General features: G+C 49.8%; 4 protein-coding genes across 4 annotated transcripts; 2 read left to right on the top strand and 2 right to left on the bottom strand.

Moving 5' to 3' along the window:
- Window positions 1–446: 446 nt before the first annotated feature.
- POJ06DRAFT_32884 (peptidyl-tRNA hydrolase PTH2-domain-containing protein) lies at window positions 447–1541 on the top strand. The gene is made up of 2 exons (XM_056190875.1): window positions 447–948; window positions 1008–1541. Exons 1-2 carry the CDS (start codon window positions 742–744, stop codon window positions 1344–1346), a joined length of 546 nt encoding a protein of 181 aa, XP_056040930.1. The 5' UTR covers window positions 447–741; the 3' UTR covers window positions 1347–1541.
- Window positions 1349–2550, bottom strand: POJ06DRAFT_261490 (uncharacterized protein). Its single transcript, XM_056188628.1, has 3 exons — window positions 2442–2550; window positions 1757–2315; window positions 1349–1698 (listed from the first exon to the last, which is right to left on the bottom strand). The coding sequence occupies exons 2-3, from the start codon at window positions 2265–2267 to the stop codon at window positions 1445–1447; spliced, it is 765 nt and encodes a 254-aa protein (XP_056040929.1). The 5' UTR covers window positions 2268–2315; window positions 2442–2550; the 3' UTR covers window positions 1349–1444.
- Window positions 2551–3012: 462 nt separating this feature from the next.
- On the top strand, window positions 3013–4243 carry POJ06DRAFT_202414 (mitochondrial carrier domain-containing protein; the record flags this gene model as incomplete). The annotated part of the gene is made up of 3 exons (XM_056185273.1): window positions 3013–3228; window positions 3300–4130; window positions 4178–4243. 3 exons carry the CDS (start codon window positions 3013–3015, stop codon window positions 4241–4243), a joined length of 1113 nt encoding a protein of 370 aa, XP_056040928.1.
- A 3738-nt stretch (window positions 4244–7981) lies between these two features.
- Window positions 7982–9237, bottom strand: POJ06DRAFT_32813 (uncharacterized protein). Its single transcript, XM_056190872.1, has 2 exons — window positions 9167–9237; window positions 7982–9100 (listed from the first exon to the last, which is right to left on the bottom strand). Exon 2 carries the CDS (start codon window positions 9083–9085, stop codon window positions 8000–8002), a length of 1086 nt encoding a protein of 361 aa, XP_056040927.1. The 5' UTR covers window positions 9086–9100; window positions 9167–9237; the 3' UTR covers window positions 7982–7999.
- Between the last annotated feature and the right edge of the window lie 4414 nt (window positions 9238–13651).

Below are 13651 nucleotides of genomic sequence, written 5' to 3'. Positions count from 1 at the left end.
AATATGTACGGACGAGAGAACCGACAGGTAGAAGTCAGTCTGGACCCCGGCTCGACGCGACAAGCAGTCATAGTTCGGCCGGGGTGGGGTTACCCGGCCACGAGAACTCCCGTGACAGCGGGAAGGCGCGGGGTAGCACGAGTTCCTCATTGCGGCTTTCGTCGCCGATATGCGGCGGCCATTCCTCCGCGAGCCCGGTGATTCCGTCGAGCCGGCTATAATGCTAAGTCATTACCGCGACAACGGCACCTATTTGTCTCTATATATAAGTATAACGAACGTTTTGTCGCGTTAAGTAGAGTAATAGACAGTCGAATGCACGAAATCCCAACCATTAAATATCGGATCTAGCTAGCCGACCAGCCTAGACCCGGTTTAGTCCGACTAACCATACAGTTACTGTGGATATTTTGTCTATATATTGGATATTTTTTTTTTACATCGAGTGCTTTTCACTTCCCCGCCGAGTGATTCACTGATCTTTGCAGAACCATGTCTTCTTAAGTCTTGCCACCGCATTCTCGTGTCTCACAGATTGTCACTCTAATGTTCTAGCCAACCCTTGTTCGTAGCAGCTACAATTTACATATATATATACCGTTCGTCGCAATTGAACGTCGACCGCAAGGGCGGGTAGTTACTATCTTGTGCGGCGCAGCGGTCGACCGCGACATTGCCGCACCCTCTATCCGTCCGGCTTCGGCTTAACTCATCCGCCAACGCTACGAAGGAAAGATAAGAATGCACGTATCAGCGGACACGGTCAAGCTATTAGCAACAGGAGTGCTCGGGTTCGCGCTTGGTGCGGCGGTGGTTGGTGTCCTTGGGCCGTTTGCGCCGGGTTCTGTGGTTGCCGCGAATGACAATAACGAGTATGAGACCGAGAGTGAGGATGAAAGTAGTACTGAAAGTACGTCTCTGGCTGATATGTTTACAGAACATAAAATGGTATGCTTTTATTGGACTGTGGCGATAAGCCGAAGGAAAATATTTTAACCCGACTATAGATCCTGGTCGTTCGGACCGACCTACAAATGACAAAGGGCAAGGCTGCGGCCCAATGCTGCCACGCGACCCTCGGCTGCTACAAAAAATCCATCAGACGCCATCCGGCAGTCGTCAAACTCTGGGAACGCAGTGGACAACCCAAGATCACGGTCCAAACCAAGGGCGAGGAATCGCTCCTGATTTTGCAAGCCCAGGCAGAGAGTGTTGGCATCACCCATTGCTTGGTACATGACGCCGGCAGAACTCAAATCGCGGCCGGGTCTGCTACAGTGTTGGGATTGGGCCCTGCGCCGAAACGCAAGTTGGATCAGATTACTGGTGATTTGAAGTTATATTAGACAATTGCGTTTATGTACATAGTTTGAAGGAGATGTAAGATAGATCGCATAATAATATCCCAAACGCATCGAAACAATCTTAACACAGTCTAAAAGCTCTAGAAAAGTCCTCCAAAGAATCGACGCTTAATATCTGGATGTGTCACACCACGGGCACTGCTCACAAACATCTTGGGAAAATGCTGCTGCATGAACTTGACAATAGGAGGTGTTATCGCCGCCGCCAGGGGTAGCCGAATGAAAATCAAGCTTTTGTGGATGCCATACGCGATCGCTGCCTCGGTCAGTAATGACGGTTTGTGCTGCTGCGACGTCTGGTCCTCCGTTTCAGGCACTGGATGCTCCTTCCGCTCTGGAATTTCGTTTGTAAGTCCCCGGTCATAGAACTACTCAAGAGATAAAGTACCAACCTGGCATGCTAACACCAATAGACTGCAACATCTCCTTCACGTAGTCGGTTACGGGCTTGGCGTACTCAGACACTATGTCCTCCCACTCTGAAATCTTCTCCTGCCCAAGAGTATGCACGACGGCAAAGCACACTGGATAATCGAGCAGTGACAGGCCGATATAGATATACACGACCGATACTCCGTACTTTTTCGACAACCGTTTCAAGTATCCCTCTTTCTTTGCTGGCTTAGCATTCTGTGCCTGCTGCGGTGTCGAACTATTTAGCGAGGTCGAATTGAATCGGCGAGGGCGCTGTAACGGTAACTGCCGGGATAGATTTGTCCGGGCAAACGAAAACACAGACGAGAGTCTGAAGAGCGTCCGCGATGACTTATTCGCTAAGAAGACCGAGAACGGCGACTGCTTACTGCTCGATGACAACCCGCGTTTGCTAAAGAGTGGGACAACGCTTGCGGAAGACGCCTGCAGCATGCGGGCAGACGCCCGTCTTGCTGATATTGAGTACATTGGCCTGTATCCCACAAAACTGAGATAACCGGAGAAAATCGTGGAGATCTGCCATGAGGCTGGTTAGTTGCGATTTGTAGAAATTACACCGCAGGCTCTGCTGACACGGAACTAAAGGGGTAATGATCCGGCAGGAGCCAAGAACATAAAAGGAAAGCCTATATATCGCCTTACCTGTCGCTATGCCGCACAGGAATAGCAATATTTTCCGACGAAGATCGTGAAAAGTATCAGATAGGAGGTCTATATGAATGGGACTGTCCGTTACGACGGCAAAGAACGGGCGTTCCATCAGCTTTCGTCGCCTTCGACAAGCGAACACAAACCCTACAACCTTCTGCTTATCTAGCCATCAGGGCAGACTGTATGCCCTGATGGGCCCTATGCATAAATAAGATCCGCCATTAACAAATCGAGTGGTGCCGGGTAAACGTGCGACTCCGCGCTCGGTGATCCGGGTCGTCGGCGTAAAAAGGCACGAAAATAATATTACTTCGCACAGGGAGCGCCAACCGGTCATACAAAACACGGTATACTCTGCCTTTCGTTCTTGCCGACTTTATTTATTCGGTGCGACAAGCTGTTTGTTTGCGCACTGTCGGGGTGAAATATAGTAAGGCGCGGATACATGTCGGAGTCCGCCCAGCGGCTGCACTCGCCAACTCGGACTAACCTGCCCGTCACCCCGACCGTCGAGCTCACGATCACGAACAAGACTGAGTGTGCAAGCAGTAGTGATGCAGATATGATTCCAGCGTCGAGTATATCACCAGTCGGGACGTCAGTCTCCAAGTCGAGCGTCAGAAATCCAAACACGCCGCCGACACTACTCGATTCCAACGGCGATGATGTCAGTCATCAGGAAGGATTGCGTGTAGCAAAGGCGTATGCCGTCGAACGGACGCATTCGTCTGATTACATTATCCGAAGTGGATTTGCCGGTGGTTTGGCCGGATGCGCTGTATGTTTGCCGGGTTAATCTGAGTCCAGTTTAGAGATCCGGTTTGGCTAACGTCTATCTACGCTCAACAGGCCAAAAGCATTATCGCGCCACTAGACCGCGTCAAGATCCTCTTCCAAACGTCCAGTCCCGAATTTGCAAAATACTCTGGCACACGCATGGGCGTTTGGCGCGCGGCCAGCCAAATCTACAGCCAAGACGGCGTTTTGGGGCTCTACCAAGGCCACTCGGCCACGCTCCTGCGTATCTTTCCGTATGCTGCTATCAAATTCGTTGTTTACGAGCAGATCCGGTCGGTTTTGATTTCGCGGCCAGACCAGGAGACAAATGTCCGGCGGGTACTGTCGGGTTCGTTGGCGGGAGTTACCTCGGTCTTCTTCACTTACCCACTAGAACTGATTCGAGTGCGACTTGCGTACCAGACCCGAAAAGACCAGCGTGCGAGCTTTGTGCGGATATGCAAGCAAATTTTCAACGAAGGTAGATCCGTCTCTGACGGACACGAGATTCCGAATGTACGGGGCATGCATAACTTCTACCGCGGCTTCACGCCTACCCTTCTTGGCATGCTCCCGTACGCCGGCGTCTCGTTCTGGACACACGATACAATCCACGACATATTTCGATCAAAATTACTAGCGCCCTATGCTGTGGCGGACGGTTCCGCGTCGTCGGACCGCCATGTGCCGCTCACAGTCTGGGCCCAGTTGATGGCCGGCGGGATGGCAGGCATGGTCGCGCAGACGGCTAGTTATCCTCTCGAAGTCGTCCGGCGGCGGATGCAGGTCGGGGGCACAATGAAGGAGAAGGAATTTCGTAGCATCTGGGCGACTGCGCGGGTAATCTGGCTCCAGCGCGGGTTTAAAGGGTTCTTTGTTGGTTTGACGATTGGTTATATTAAGGTACGCTTGAGCTGTTTCGTTTGGCGAGGAGTGCTAATAGTTAGTAGGTCATTCCTATGGTGTCGTGCTCGTTCTTTGTGTACGAGCGCATGAAGATTTTGCTCGGTATATAGTCATCCATCCATACAGATTTATAGATCGATCTTATCCGGCTCACGAGTCCCTCTTCTGCACCGCATAGCAAACTGAACGCATTGTCTGTCTCGTTTTGGCAGTTTGTATACGTCACTATCTCGCACGAAGACTTCTCCATTTATGGCAATTTGCATGGCGTTGGGCATTTTCGTTTGGATTTTACACTTTTGGCTATTGTTGTTTGATGAATGAAGATGGATGATGATTGGAATATGTCGCTCGTAGATATACACAATGGCTTATTTTTGCATTGCACGTGGGCTTGAAAATTGCGATCTGGGTGGTCGTGAGGGATATTGTTCATAAGAAGGTCAAATATGTTTAAATGTCGTTGTAAACCGTGGTTCGATGTGGATGACGTGTTTGTATCCAGAGTGTTCCTGCGGAATATATGTTTCATGCAGCTAATAAGGTTGGAAGTTGGTACGACAAGATATTCTCGTGATCGCGGGCCAAGGTGTGCAGTGCCATAACCCAAATAGCATGACGTTGGATGGATGCCATAAGCTTATATACTGCGGCCATGACTATTTAATCTCACTTACATGGCCTGTTTGTGAGGGTGCGTGTGCATGGCCAAGCGAGTACGAGACCTCGCGTAATATGAGGGCGTGACCCGTTCATGAACAGGGCAACTTTAAATGCGGAAGCGAAATAGATTCGCACAAGAATAGTATGACAGTTCTTGAGCACATTAGTACATTAATTAGGTTTGAGAATATAGAGTGATACCGCAGTACATCAGAACGTGCGTCTTGGGCCTGTCGCGTAGTACTAAATACAGCTGCGGGACCTATTTCTGTCAGTGTCCATATTCGCGAAGATAGAATGGAAAGTCGGGATTCGCCAATTCTCCCCGCCACGCCAACGGTGGTAGATTGCCAAGTACTTCATTTCGCTTGCTAAAGGCCTGGCAATCTCACAGGTTGTCTGATGTGGATAAGCGCTGAAGACGGTCGAACACAATAATAAAGAGGGTATCACAAATATACAAAACAGAAGCCGTGACCTGTCTCATGGTATCATCACGCGGTTGAATGGTGGGTCGGCGACGTCCCGCGAAAAAAGAAGGCATTCTCTTGAACTGTCAAATGTAACACATTCTCTGACCAGTCGTCCATGCAGCCCAGAATATCATACCTGGGTATTTCATGACAATATCGTGCCCGGATTATATAGGAAGATTCATTGGTCCCGTAAGCCGCAGGAAATACATGTCGTTTCAATGATAGTATCGTTAATTATCGGGCTAAAATCGCCAAAAGTTGCAATCGATGAACTAATTGACGACCGTCGCACTGCCATGTTAATGAGTGCAGATCAGATATCCTAACCAGTCCACTAAATTGAGCGATAAGTCAAAATGCATGCAAAAATACGGATCCCGTCTTCCATTTGAGAACGTCGAGACATCGCTGCCGATGAGCTCACCCGCACGTGCGCAAGTCTAAGACAGCCAGTCCGTCTAAGCATCTCGTTCCTGACTCGTGGTTGCGGTGTCTGCAGCGGGCTAACGCTCCCCCGGATTGGGGTCAATCTAGCGACTTGCTGGCAGGTAGACCAAGTGCATTCAAGAAACCAAGGCTGTTTCCGACGAGTAGCTACAGGATACCATATAATTGCGGCGCAACTATTTGCGCGCAGCAATGACGAATGGACGATGTCAATACCTACGTTGTCTGTGTTGGTTTGAATAAATCTCGCTATCACTGAATGCCTTTTCCGGCCGCAACACGGAAAAGGCTGGGTACCTGCGTTCGATGTGGACTCGGCAGCCCAATGCAGCACTTAGTCCGGAGATTACTGCAGCGTTTGTATCGGACCGTCATGCTAACGCGGACCTAATCGGGGAATGTAAACGTTATGCAGAATGACGGCGGGCGACGTCGTAGAGCCGAATCGCACCGCCACATTCTTCTGATTTCGTACCCGCGAAAGATTGCTTTTTGTTAGAGACGCAACGATTGGGTTTTTTGTTGTGCAGTAGGGTGCAGACCGGTGTTTATGATAGTATGAACCTGTTTGTTTCTTTCTGACTGTTGTTTGCATCATAAATCCGGACAGCCGCTTGTTTCCACTACTATTTGTCAGACTACAAGTCTACGACGTAGGTATGCAATATTCCACTTTAATCGGTAAAATGATAACATGCGACTAACGCCTTGGAAATGTAGCGCAGTTCGTTACCTCCTTGCACGCATACATCCCACCACTGCAGCTCCAGCGCACAGATCACCCGCCTAATTTCCTTCCTGACCGCATCACGGCCGGAAGGCTGGGTTTGACATGATAAGTGAATGCCGACTGTAATTCAGTCACACATCAACAACTCACACTACATTGTGGACAAAATCGTATCTTAGAATAGCACAGTTCCGCGCGCGGAATGCAAAACCGAGCAAGTCAATCTGAGGTCCTGGATTCGCTGCTCGCCTTCCAACGAAAGTATACTCAGTTGCCCTGTGCACGTGAGACCGGGAATGACATCCGCGTCAACGCATCTGTAAGCGCGGTGTTTCTTGTCTGGCGTGCTGAAATCTACCTTGTAAACTTGTTCTTGCTCATCACTCCAAGTGAAGTTATTGCAGTGACAGCAAATAGCAACTCGAGTTCGCTCGAGTTGACTTGCTCAGAGAATCCAAAGTGAAGTCAAGTCGGTCTGACCAGGTCACAAGTGGAGAGGAGTTTGGCAGACTCGAGTGCACTGAGGACTCAGAAGTGTCCATCACTAGATACAAGAACCAAAGTAACTTTGCACCGCAATCTTGCTCTAGGCAACGAACCGCAATCCGGACTAGGCCGAACGTTAAAAAACCACACCTCAGTCCGACACGAAAACGCAAGGTGCATGAAAACTTTACCCACAGCGGACAAGTGTGCATTTAATCCCGGCCGAACTTTCGGAATTTACCCGCGGCCGACCGTTGGCTAATCACATTTTGAGTTTTTAACTCCGCCGGAAAACAGCGGGGTGCTTTCTTCACTTGGTCGTGCCCTTCGTCACGATGGAACGCCGAAATAATGCGTGGGGGCCGTTTTTAATCCATTTGTGTTTCGAACATATATGATTGGCCTTTCGCAAAATTCAATTATTTGACCCTAAACCCTGCATTTCGTTCTTGCATCTTACACGCAGGTCGAACGATAATCCTGTCGACACGCTTGTTGCACTCGAAAGTCTTTGGATGCATGACCAGAAATTATTAGTAAACAATAAAATACAAAACAAGATGTATCGTATCTCGCCGACGATAAATAACAAAATAAGTCAAATAACGTACACAATAAATTAAAAAAAAGTGCGGGTAAAGAGTAATCTACATCATCATCCGGCTGACACAAAATAAAAAAGCGAAACTAAAACTACATGTCGTCAATACTCCGTATTAATCCAAATCATCGACTGCGTTTTCACTCTTCTTCTTAGTCACCGCCGCCACGACATTAATTAGCAGTATGGAACAATGGCATATGAAGACAAAGAAATCCCAAAGAACATTGACACAAGAAAAGAAAATCTCAAATTGCAACCAGTCTACCGTAGTGTGTACACCAACTCCCACAAAATCATCCCAAATCTTTGCTTACTGATTCCAAAGATCCGTTGTATCCAGATATCTGAAATATCTGAGGATGTATCTAGAGATATTGCTGGGTGCATGTATATCAAAAAGTGGCCCCGCAATCAAATCAACTGAAATACTCCGGTAGTTGAATACAATGCACAAGAATAGTTATTGATACTGTCCGTATGGGTCCGGATACGAATAACTTTGTGGATGCAGCGGCATTGGTGCACCCTGAGGTGCCGCCTGGCCAACAGGCGCAAGCGGCTGACCAGGCTGTCCGGGTGCACTAGCTGTCGCCGTCGCTGGCGTCGTGTGCTGCGGCTGTTGGAGTGGTTGTTGTTGCTGTTGTTGTGGTGGTTGCTGTTGCTGTTGCCCCTGCCCCCGAGCTTCGGCCTCCGCCTTCCGACGCGTTTCTTCCTCCTTTTTCCGCGCCTTCCACTCTTTACGTGTTTCCTTGAACTCCTCGGGCGTCCGCTTGGGCCCGTGATTCTGCATCGTGACATGCGCGTTTAGATGATTGAGCGTACCATAAGCTTTCTCGCACCCCTGCCACCCGCACTTGTAAATCCGTTCAATCTCCTCATATCGTCGTCGTGGTCGCTTCTGCTGTGCAGCTCCAGGCAGCGGGACGAAAGAGTACACGGTGTTGCCTGTGAATTCACCCATGCGTCCTCCTCGTCGCATACGGTTATCCCCCGCGCGGGCAACACCCAAGGCACCCATTGGCGGCGCGGCGCCAACGGGAATTGCATGCGGTGGAAACGCGTTCGAGACGGGTGGATACCACTCTGCGCGCCACGCGGCGGTCGCGGCGCCAGGGGGATAGCCTTGATATCCTGCGAGCGCGACAGACGGGTCGGTCGCGTAGCCGTTCGCGGGCACGCGAGTGTGGTCGGCCGCGGCCGCGTAGCGTGGGTCCGCTGGATACGGCCGTGCAAGGTATGAGGGTGCTTGTGTATATTGGCGGGCGGTGGCTGCATCGGTCGCGGTGTCGTACGGGCCGGCTGGCGCGTAGTGTTGGCGGCCCGCAACGGCCGCACTGCCGTCCTGGCTCTCGTACGGCAGGGAGTGGGCCTGTGTAGACGTGCCGGTATATGAGCTGAACGATGTTGATTGTGAGTCGCGACTGTCCATTGCTGTTGTTGTTGTCTTTGTTGTGTCGGATTGTTGTCGGGCTGCGGATGTCGCGGAAGAGCGATCGAAAGAATGTATACCGTGTGACGACGAGGCCGCTGGAAAGGTCGATAGCATGCCGCGTTCGACTGTCTAGAATTATTCGTCAGCGAGCTGTTATCGAATTTATTTATGAAGACTGGCCAAGGTCGATCCAACACAACCAACAGATAACACGACAATGCGCAAAATCAGGCATCCAGTACTTCTGAAATCGTGCAGTTCAGTTCTAATCCGCAGCTCGAACGAGCACAAATTAATCTGAAATAATAAACAAAAACAACGTAAAGCCAAGAATGAGTGGTGAAATTACATTGTTACTCTAGAACAGGGCAGCCAAAACAAACACCGACAAGTCGACCATGTATGTCTGCGTGAAAACTACTGCGGAAGAATCGGCGACGGATGCAATTGGAGAGTCGACAATGTTGACGACCGGAAAGAGGATGGGTTGTGAGGGCGGTCGAGAAGCGTGAATCACAACAGGGCAAGGTTGCACGGAGAGAGAAGGTGAAGCGGCTGGATGGATTTGCTGGGCGGATGGGTAGGGAAGGGGGCAGGAATATACGCAAGCCCTGGTGTGTGTGTGGCGCGACGGAGGCGGGACGTACCCTTCACCACACCCGCAAAACCTATAACCGTCCACTTCTTCCGAGTATGGCCCGGTGCGTACCGCTGATAATTCCCGGTATTCCATTCTCCATAGTAAACACTACGTCCACTCCACAGCAAAGCCTATCTGTTGTCTCCTTTCCGTGGCCGTCGACGAGTTTCGTTCCCAGTTGTGTCGATAGACCTAGTGTTCATCTGCACTAGTAAGGCACTAGCGTTGCGCTAGCGCTATTAGCGCGCTACTTTTGCCACAAGCGGCCTAGCGCAGACTTGGTTCCGACTTACCGGCAAATCGTAACTTCGGCCAGCTGCGTAGGGGCTAGACCTTATTTGGGCTAGCGCAAATGCTTAATTGGATAGCATCGCCGACAACTTGTCGCAGGCGTTTTCGCGTGAGTACCCGTACCCACAAACAGTGTGGCCGTGCGGATACGCGGCACGTTGCACGGCTGACAAATGTCCTCTACAAAACGTCAATAACCGCCAGTACCCGCGCACTATCTCGTCGTCGATTTTCCCGATATCACACGTTTGGCAATGCCTCTCGACCTTGACTGCATGTCCAAAGTGCAGAATAGCGGCGACCGATTTCTTGTCGGTTTGTCCAGTTGCTGGATCTCTCCGCACGGCTAGGCTCGGGCCACAGGGGAGTCTGATCAAATTGGGTGCAGTAGTCAGTCGCTAGAGTAATAGTGGCACTGTGGTGCATGACCAGCAGGTGGGCACATTATTAGTTCTGCGCACTTGCGCGTGGACCCTGGCCGCTTCAAACCGTCAGGCTGCGCTTAGTCAGTAGCGCGCCCCGCTTCCGCTCCCGAGTCCGACCATGCCCATCGAGTTGGCTGACAATCATTATTCATCACCCAAGCTAAGCTATAGGCGTAATTTCATACGTTATGACATTCGCATTGTGTCGTGCTGCGCGCACAATAGAAATACTGCAAACACATTGCACACAGTTACTTCCCCATGCCGGTCGAATGTACCGTTCGTCGGTAAACTGTTCACTAAGCAACGGTTGATGTAACTGATACCTATGGGTATCGTACCAGCGTGGGGGGGCGGCCATTTGCGGTACTCAGGTACGTTTTAGCGAATCAAACGCTCGAAGTTTGTCATTTGGGCGACGCCCCCGGAGATTGTTACTCATGAATGCAAAGATTGGCTCATTCCAATGCGAATGACCTCCACCGCCCAGCCGTGTTTTCGTAATCGACGGCTGCAGGTGTCTTCTGTGTGTACGAATTTACCCAGTGCAGATAACGGCGTGCTAACTGCCCAACCCCATCTGTGAATATTACCCTACTGCGTCATACTGCAGGCAAGTAGTCTCAAGCATGCACGATGCCTTGTCAGTCTCGGCTCACGACGGAGGAATTCCATCATGCACTCCGATGACCCCACCCCATACGTCATATGGCTTGCTTGAGCCACCTATGTCGTCCGTGGACAAGCGTGCCTGGACACACAGGCACGACGATCCATATACTATAACAAAAAAAGGGTCAACGAATTGCGCTGAAGTCATTAATGCTACTAGATGTGGATCCTCGCCGAATATGTGGAGTCCTTGCTCAGAGTTAAGCATAGTCGTACCGCATTCTTCTGCATTCTTTGTGCTCGCATGTGCGATATTTCCATGTAGCAACAATCGTGAAAGCTATATGTACTTGCTTGCGAAATACCAATGTTGAGTAAACCCCACCCTGTGTATGTAATAATGCGATGGATCAAGAGAAGTGTACGCGTTCTTCCAAAGGCAACAGTGACACAAAAGAGAAAGGGTTAACATCTGTACTCCACACATGTGAGACTACACAGCCGTGCGAATGTGTTACGAGGCTACTAGGCTTGTTTATGAATTTAAAGGACTAGTTGAAATTTAGACTGCGGACTAATGGTTGACAGCTGCAAAGCTAGAGCCAGCTCCGCGCCCTCGAGGGTGCAGCTGCCTCGCGGCAATGGGAGCTTCGTGTCAATGCCTTATCTCGATGACCGTGATCTTATGTGAAGTGCAGACTCGTCAGATACGACAGGATGTGCCGCCAAGATAGATTCGTCGAAACTCCTGAATAACCTGCCTTCTCACCAATTGCTAAGGTCTGTGGCCGGTAATTTGTGATCCACCGGGTTGCCGACATCAGTGCGAACACGAATGTATGGTTGGAATTCTCGTTAAGACAGTTTATCGTTCGCGATTGCTTCATATATTATGCTTATGCCATCCGGCCAACATAGTCTACAGCTCTAGAGTAGTCAGATTGAGTTTGGCAGTGATAGGGAGACCAACGGACTATACAGGATTTGAGCATAATACCGATTTATCCCACAATATTCCTTCCAAGTGGCCTCATTCAACTCGACCTTCGTATCTCGAGCGCAGTCGAATGACGGTAACCGTTCTGAGCATAGTCTAGACCCACAGGCCAACCGACTTCAACAGGTACCGTACCTGACACTAAGATGACATCCATGTGGCGGTGCAGTACCCACCATTTCTTTTTCTTCAACGGTGGTCCCAAACAAGGTCTTCATAGGTTAAGGTTTATATGTGTTGGATAGCACAATGCCTATTTGGTTTGAATGCCTCCGAAGTAACCCTTTACCTCGGTCTGACTGACATCATCGACGTCCAGTCCTCAAAGTTGGTATAGCGGAAAAGACGGAAATGTTTTCCGCCGAGATTTCGATAGCATATTGGACGATTCGAGGCATGACACTATTTTTGCGGATACGTCATTCCTGGTCAGCATATACCTTAATGGCTGCAACTGGTTTCGTCGTGATACTTATTAGTATCGTCGTAACCATCGCAGTTCATTAGTTAACGTGCAGGGGCCTTTAGCCTTGGCATGACCGTCGAACTAATGCCACCTTCCCCTGGACCGCTCTGAATCCCCGGTCCGCGCGATGACGGTTCGTTCTAGCGCCATCACCATTCTCGCGTAAAAATATGGTCAGGAGATGCATAGCGCGATCGTTAGCTTACTGTTAAGCAAAACGCTTGAATTGTGTTGTTTTGGTTTACGGCGGCATGGCGTCAGAAACTAATTGCAACATTGCGTCACTTGACAGGACGCGGGTGCCGTGGATCCACACAAGCAACGGATTTAGGTTATTGAACAAATGCGGAACAAGTTCTACTATAGGAAGGACACTTATCGCCGAACACGATATACGCGATCGGGCGAGGCGCACGAATGAGGTGGAGGTTCCGGCACACCGTGCTTTCTAGACTTGTTTGTGAGAGTGTGGCGGCCGACCTCGGAGTTGACATTAGACACTCTCGGAGATATCGTCCGCCGATGGAATTTCCGCCTTCCAGAGGGCAAATCCACTTACTTGCCTTGTCTCCTGCTGAAAAAGGCCCTCTATCATGTAACTTAAAGCATTGGATATTTTGTTTTCATAGATCTGCTCCATTATTTTCAATTGCTGAGCGAGCGGTTATCGGAGACTCACAATACTACGCGAAATAATGCGGCCCGCAAGTCTCACTTTTGACAGGTTAACCTGCCAACATTTTCACTTCTCCTCCTTGACGGCCCTGACCTAAGTAACGCTATCCCAAAATCGATGCTGCAAATGCCCGCTTGGCACAAAGGTGCGATCCGATCGATGATTTAATTTGTCCACTGGCAACTCTCTAAAGCTACCGTTGATTGCCAATCAGAGCAACTGAATCGTAGAATCATGTAGCGGCTTTTTGCAAGCTAGTCTGACCGTGCATGTAACCATTCCTTGGTCCACTTTCGTAATCAAGATTTTTACCACACTCATTCACCTATCATTTACATCCTTTGCTATTTCTCATGTATCTACTGCCCGCATTCTGCAAAGAGAGTTCTGCAATTTGCCTGGCTTTCTACTTTAATATCCTGTTATCCTGTCCTTGTCAGAGGCTCGGACACTGCAACATCATCGGACGCCGCAAATCACGTCGTTTCATATAAGAATTTAAAGTATTACTCCATACGCAGTCGATCACCAGTGTATAGAACATGGATCTTTGGCTGTTCCTAGTCTTGGCTG

This window comes from Lipomyces tetrasporus, assembly GCF_029532465.1.
Source record: "Lipomyces tetrasporus strain NRRL Y-64009 chromosome Unknown POJ06scaffold_11, whole genome shotgun sequence".
NCBI classification, from domain to species: Eukaryota; Fungi; Ascomycota; class Lipomycetes; order Lipomycetales; family Lipomycetaceae; genus Lipomyces; species Lipomyces tetrasporus.
The sequence above is the reverse complement of the archived record's forward strand: the minus strand, read 5'-3'. Positions and strand labels throughout refer to the sequence as shown.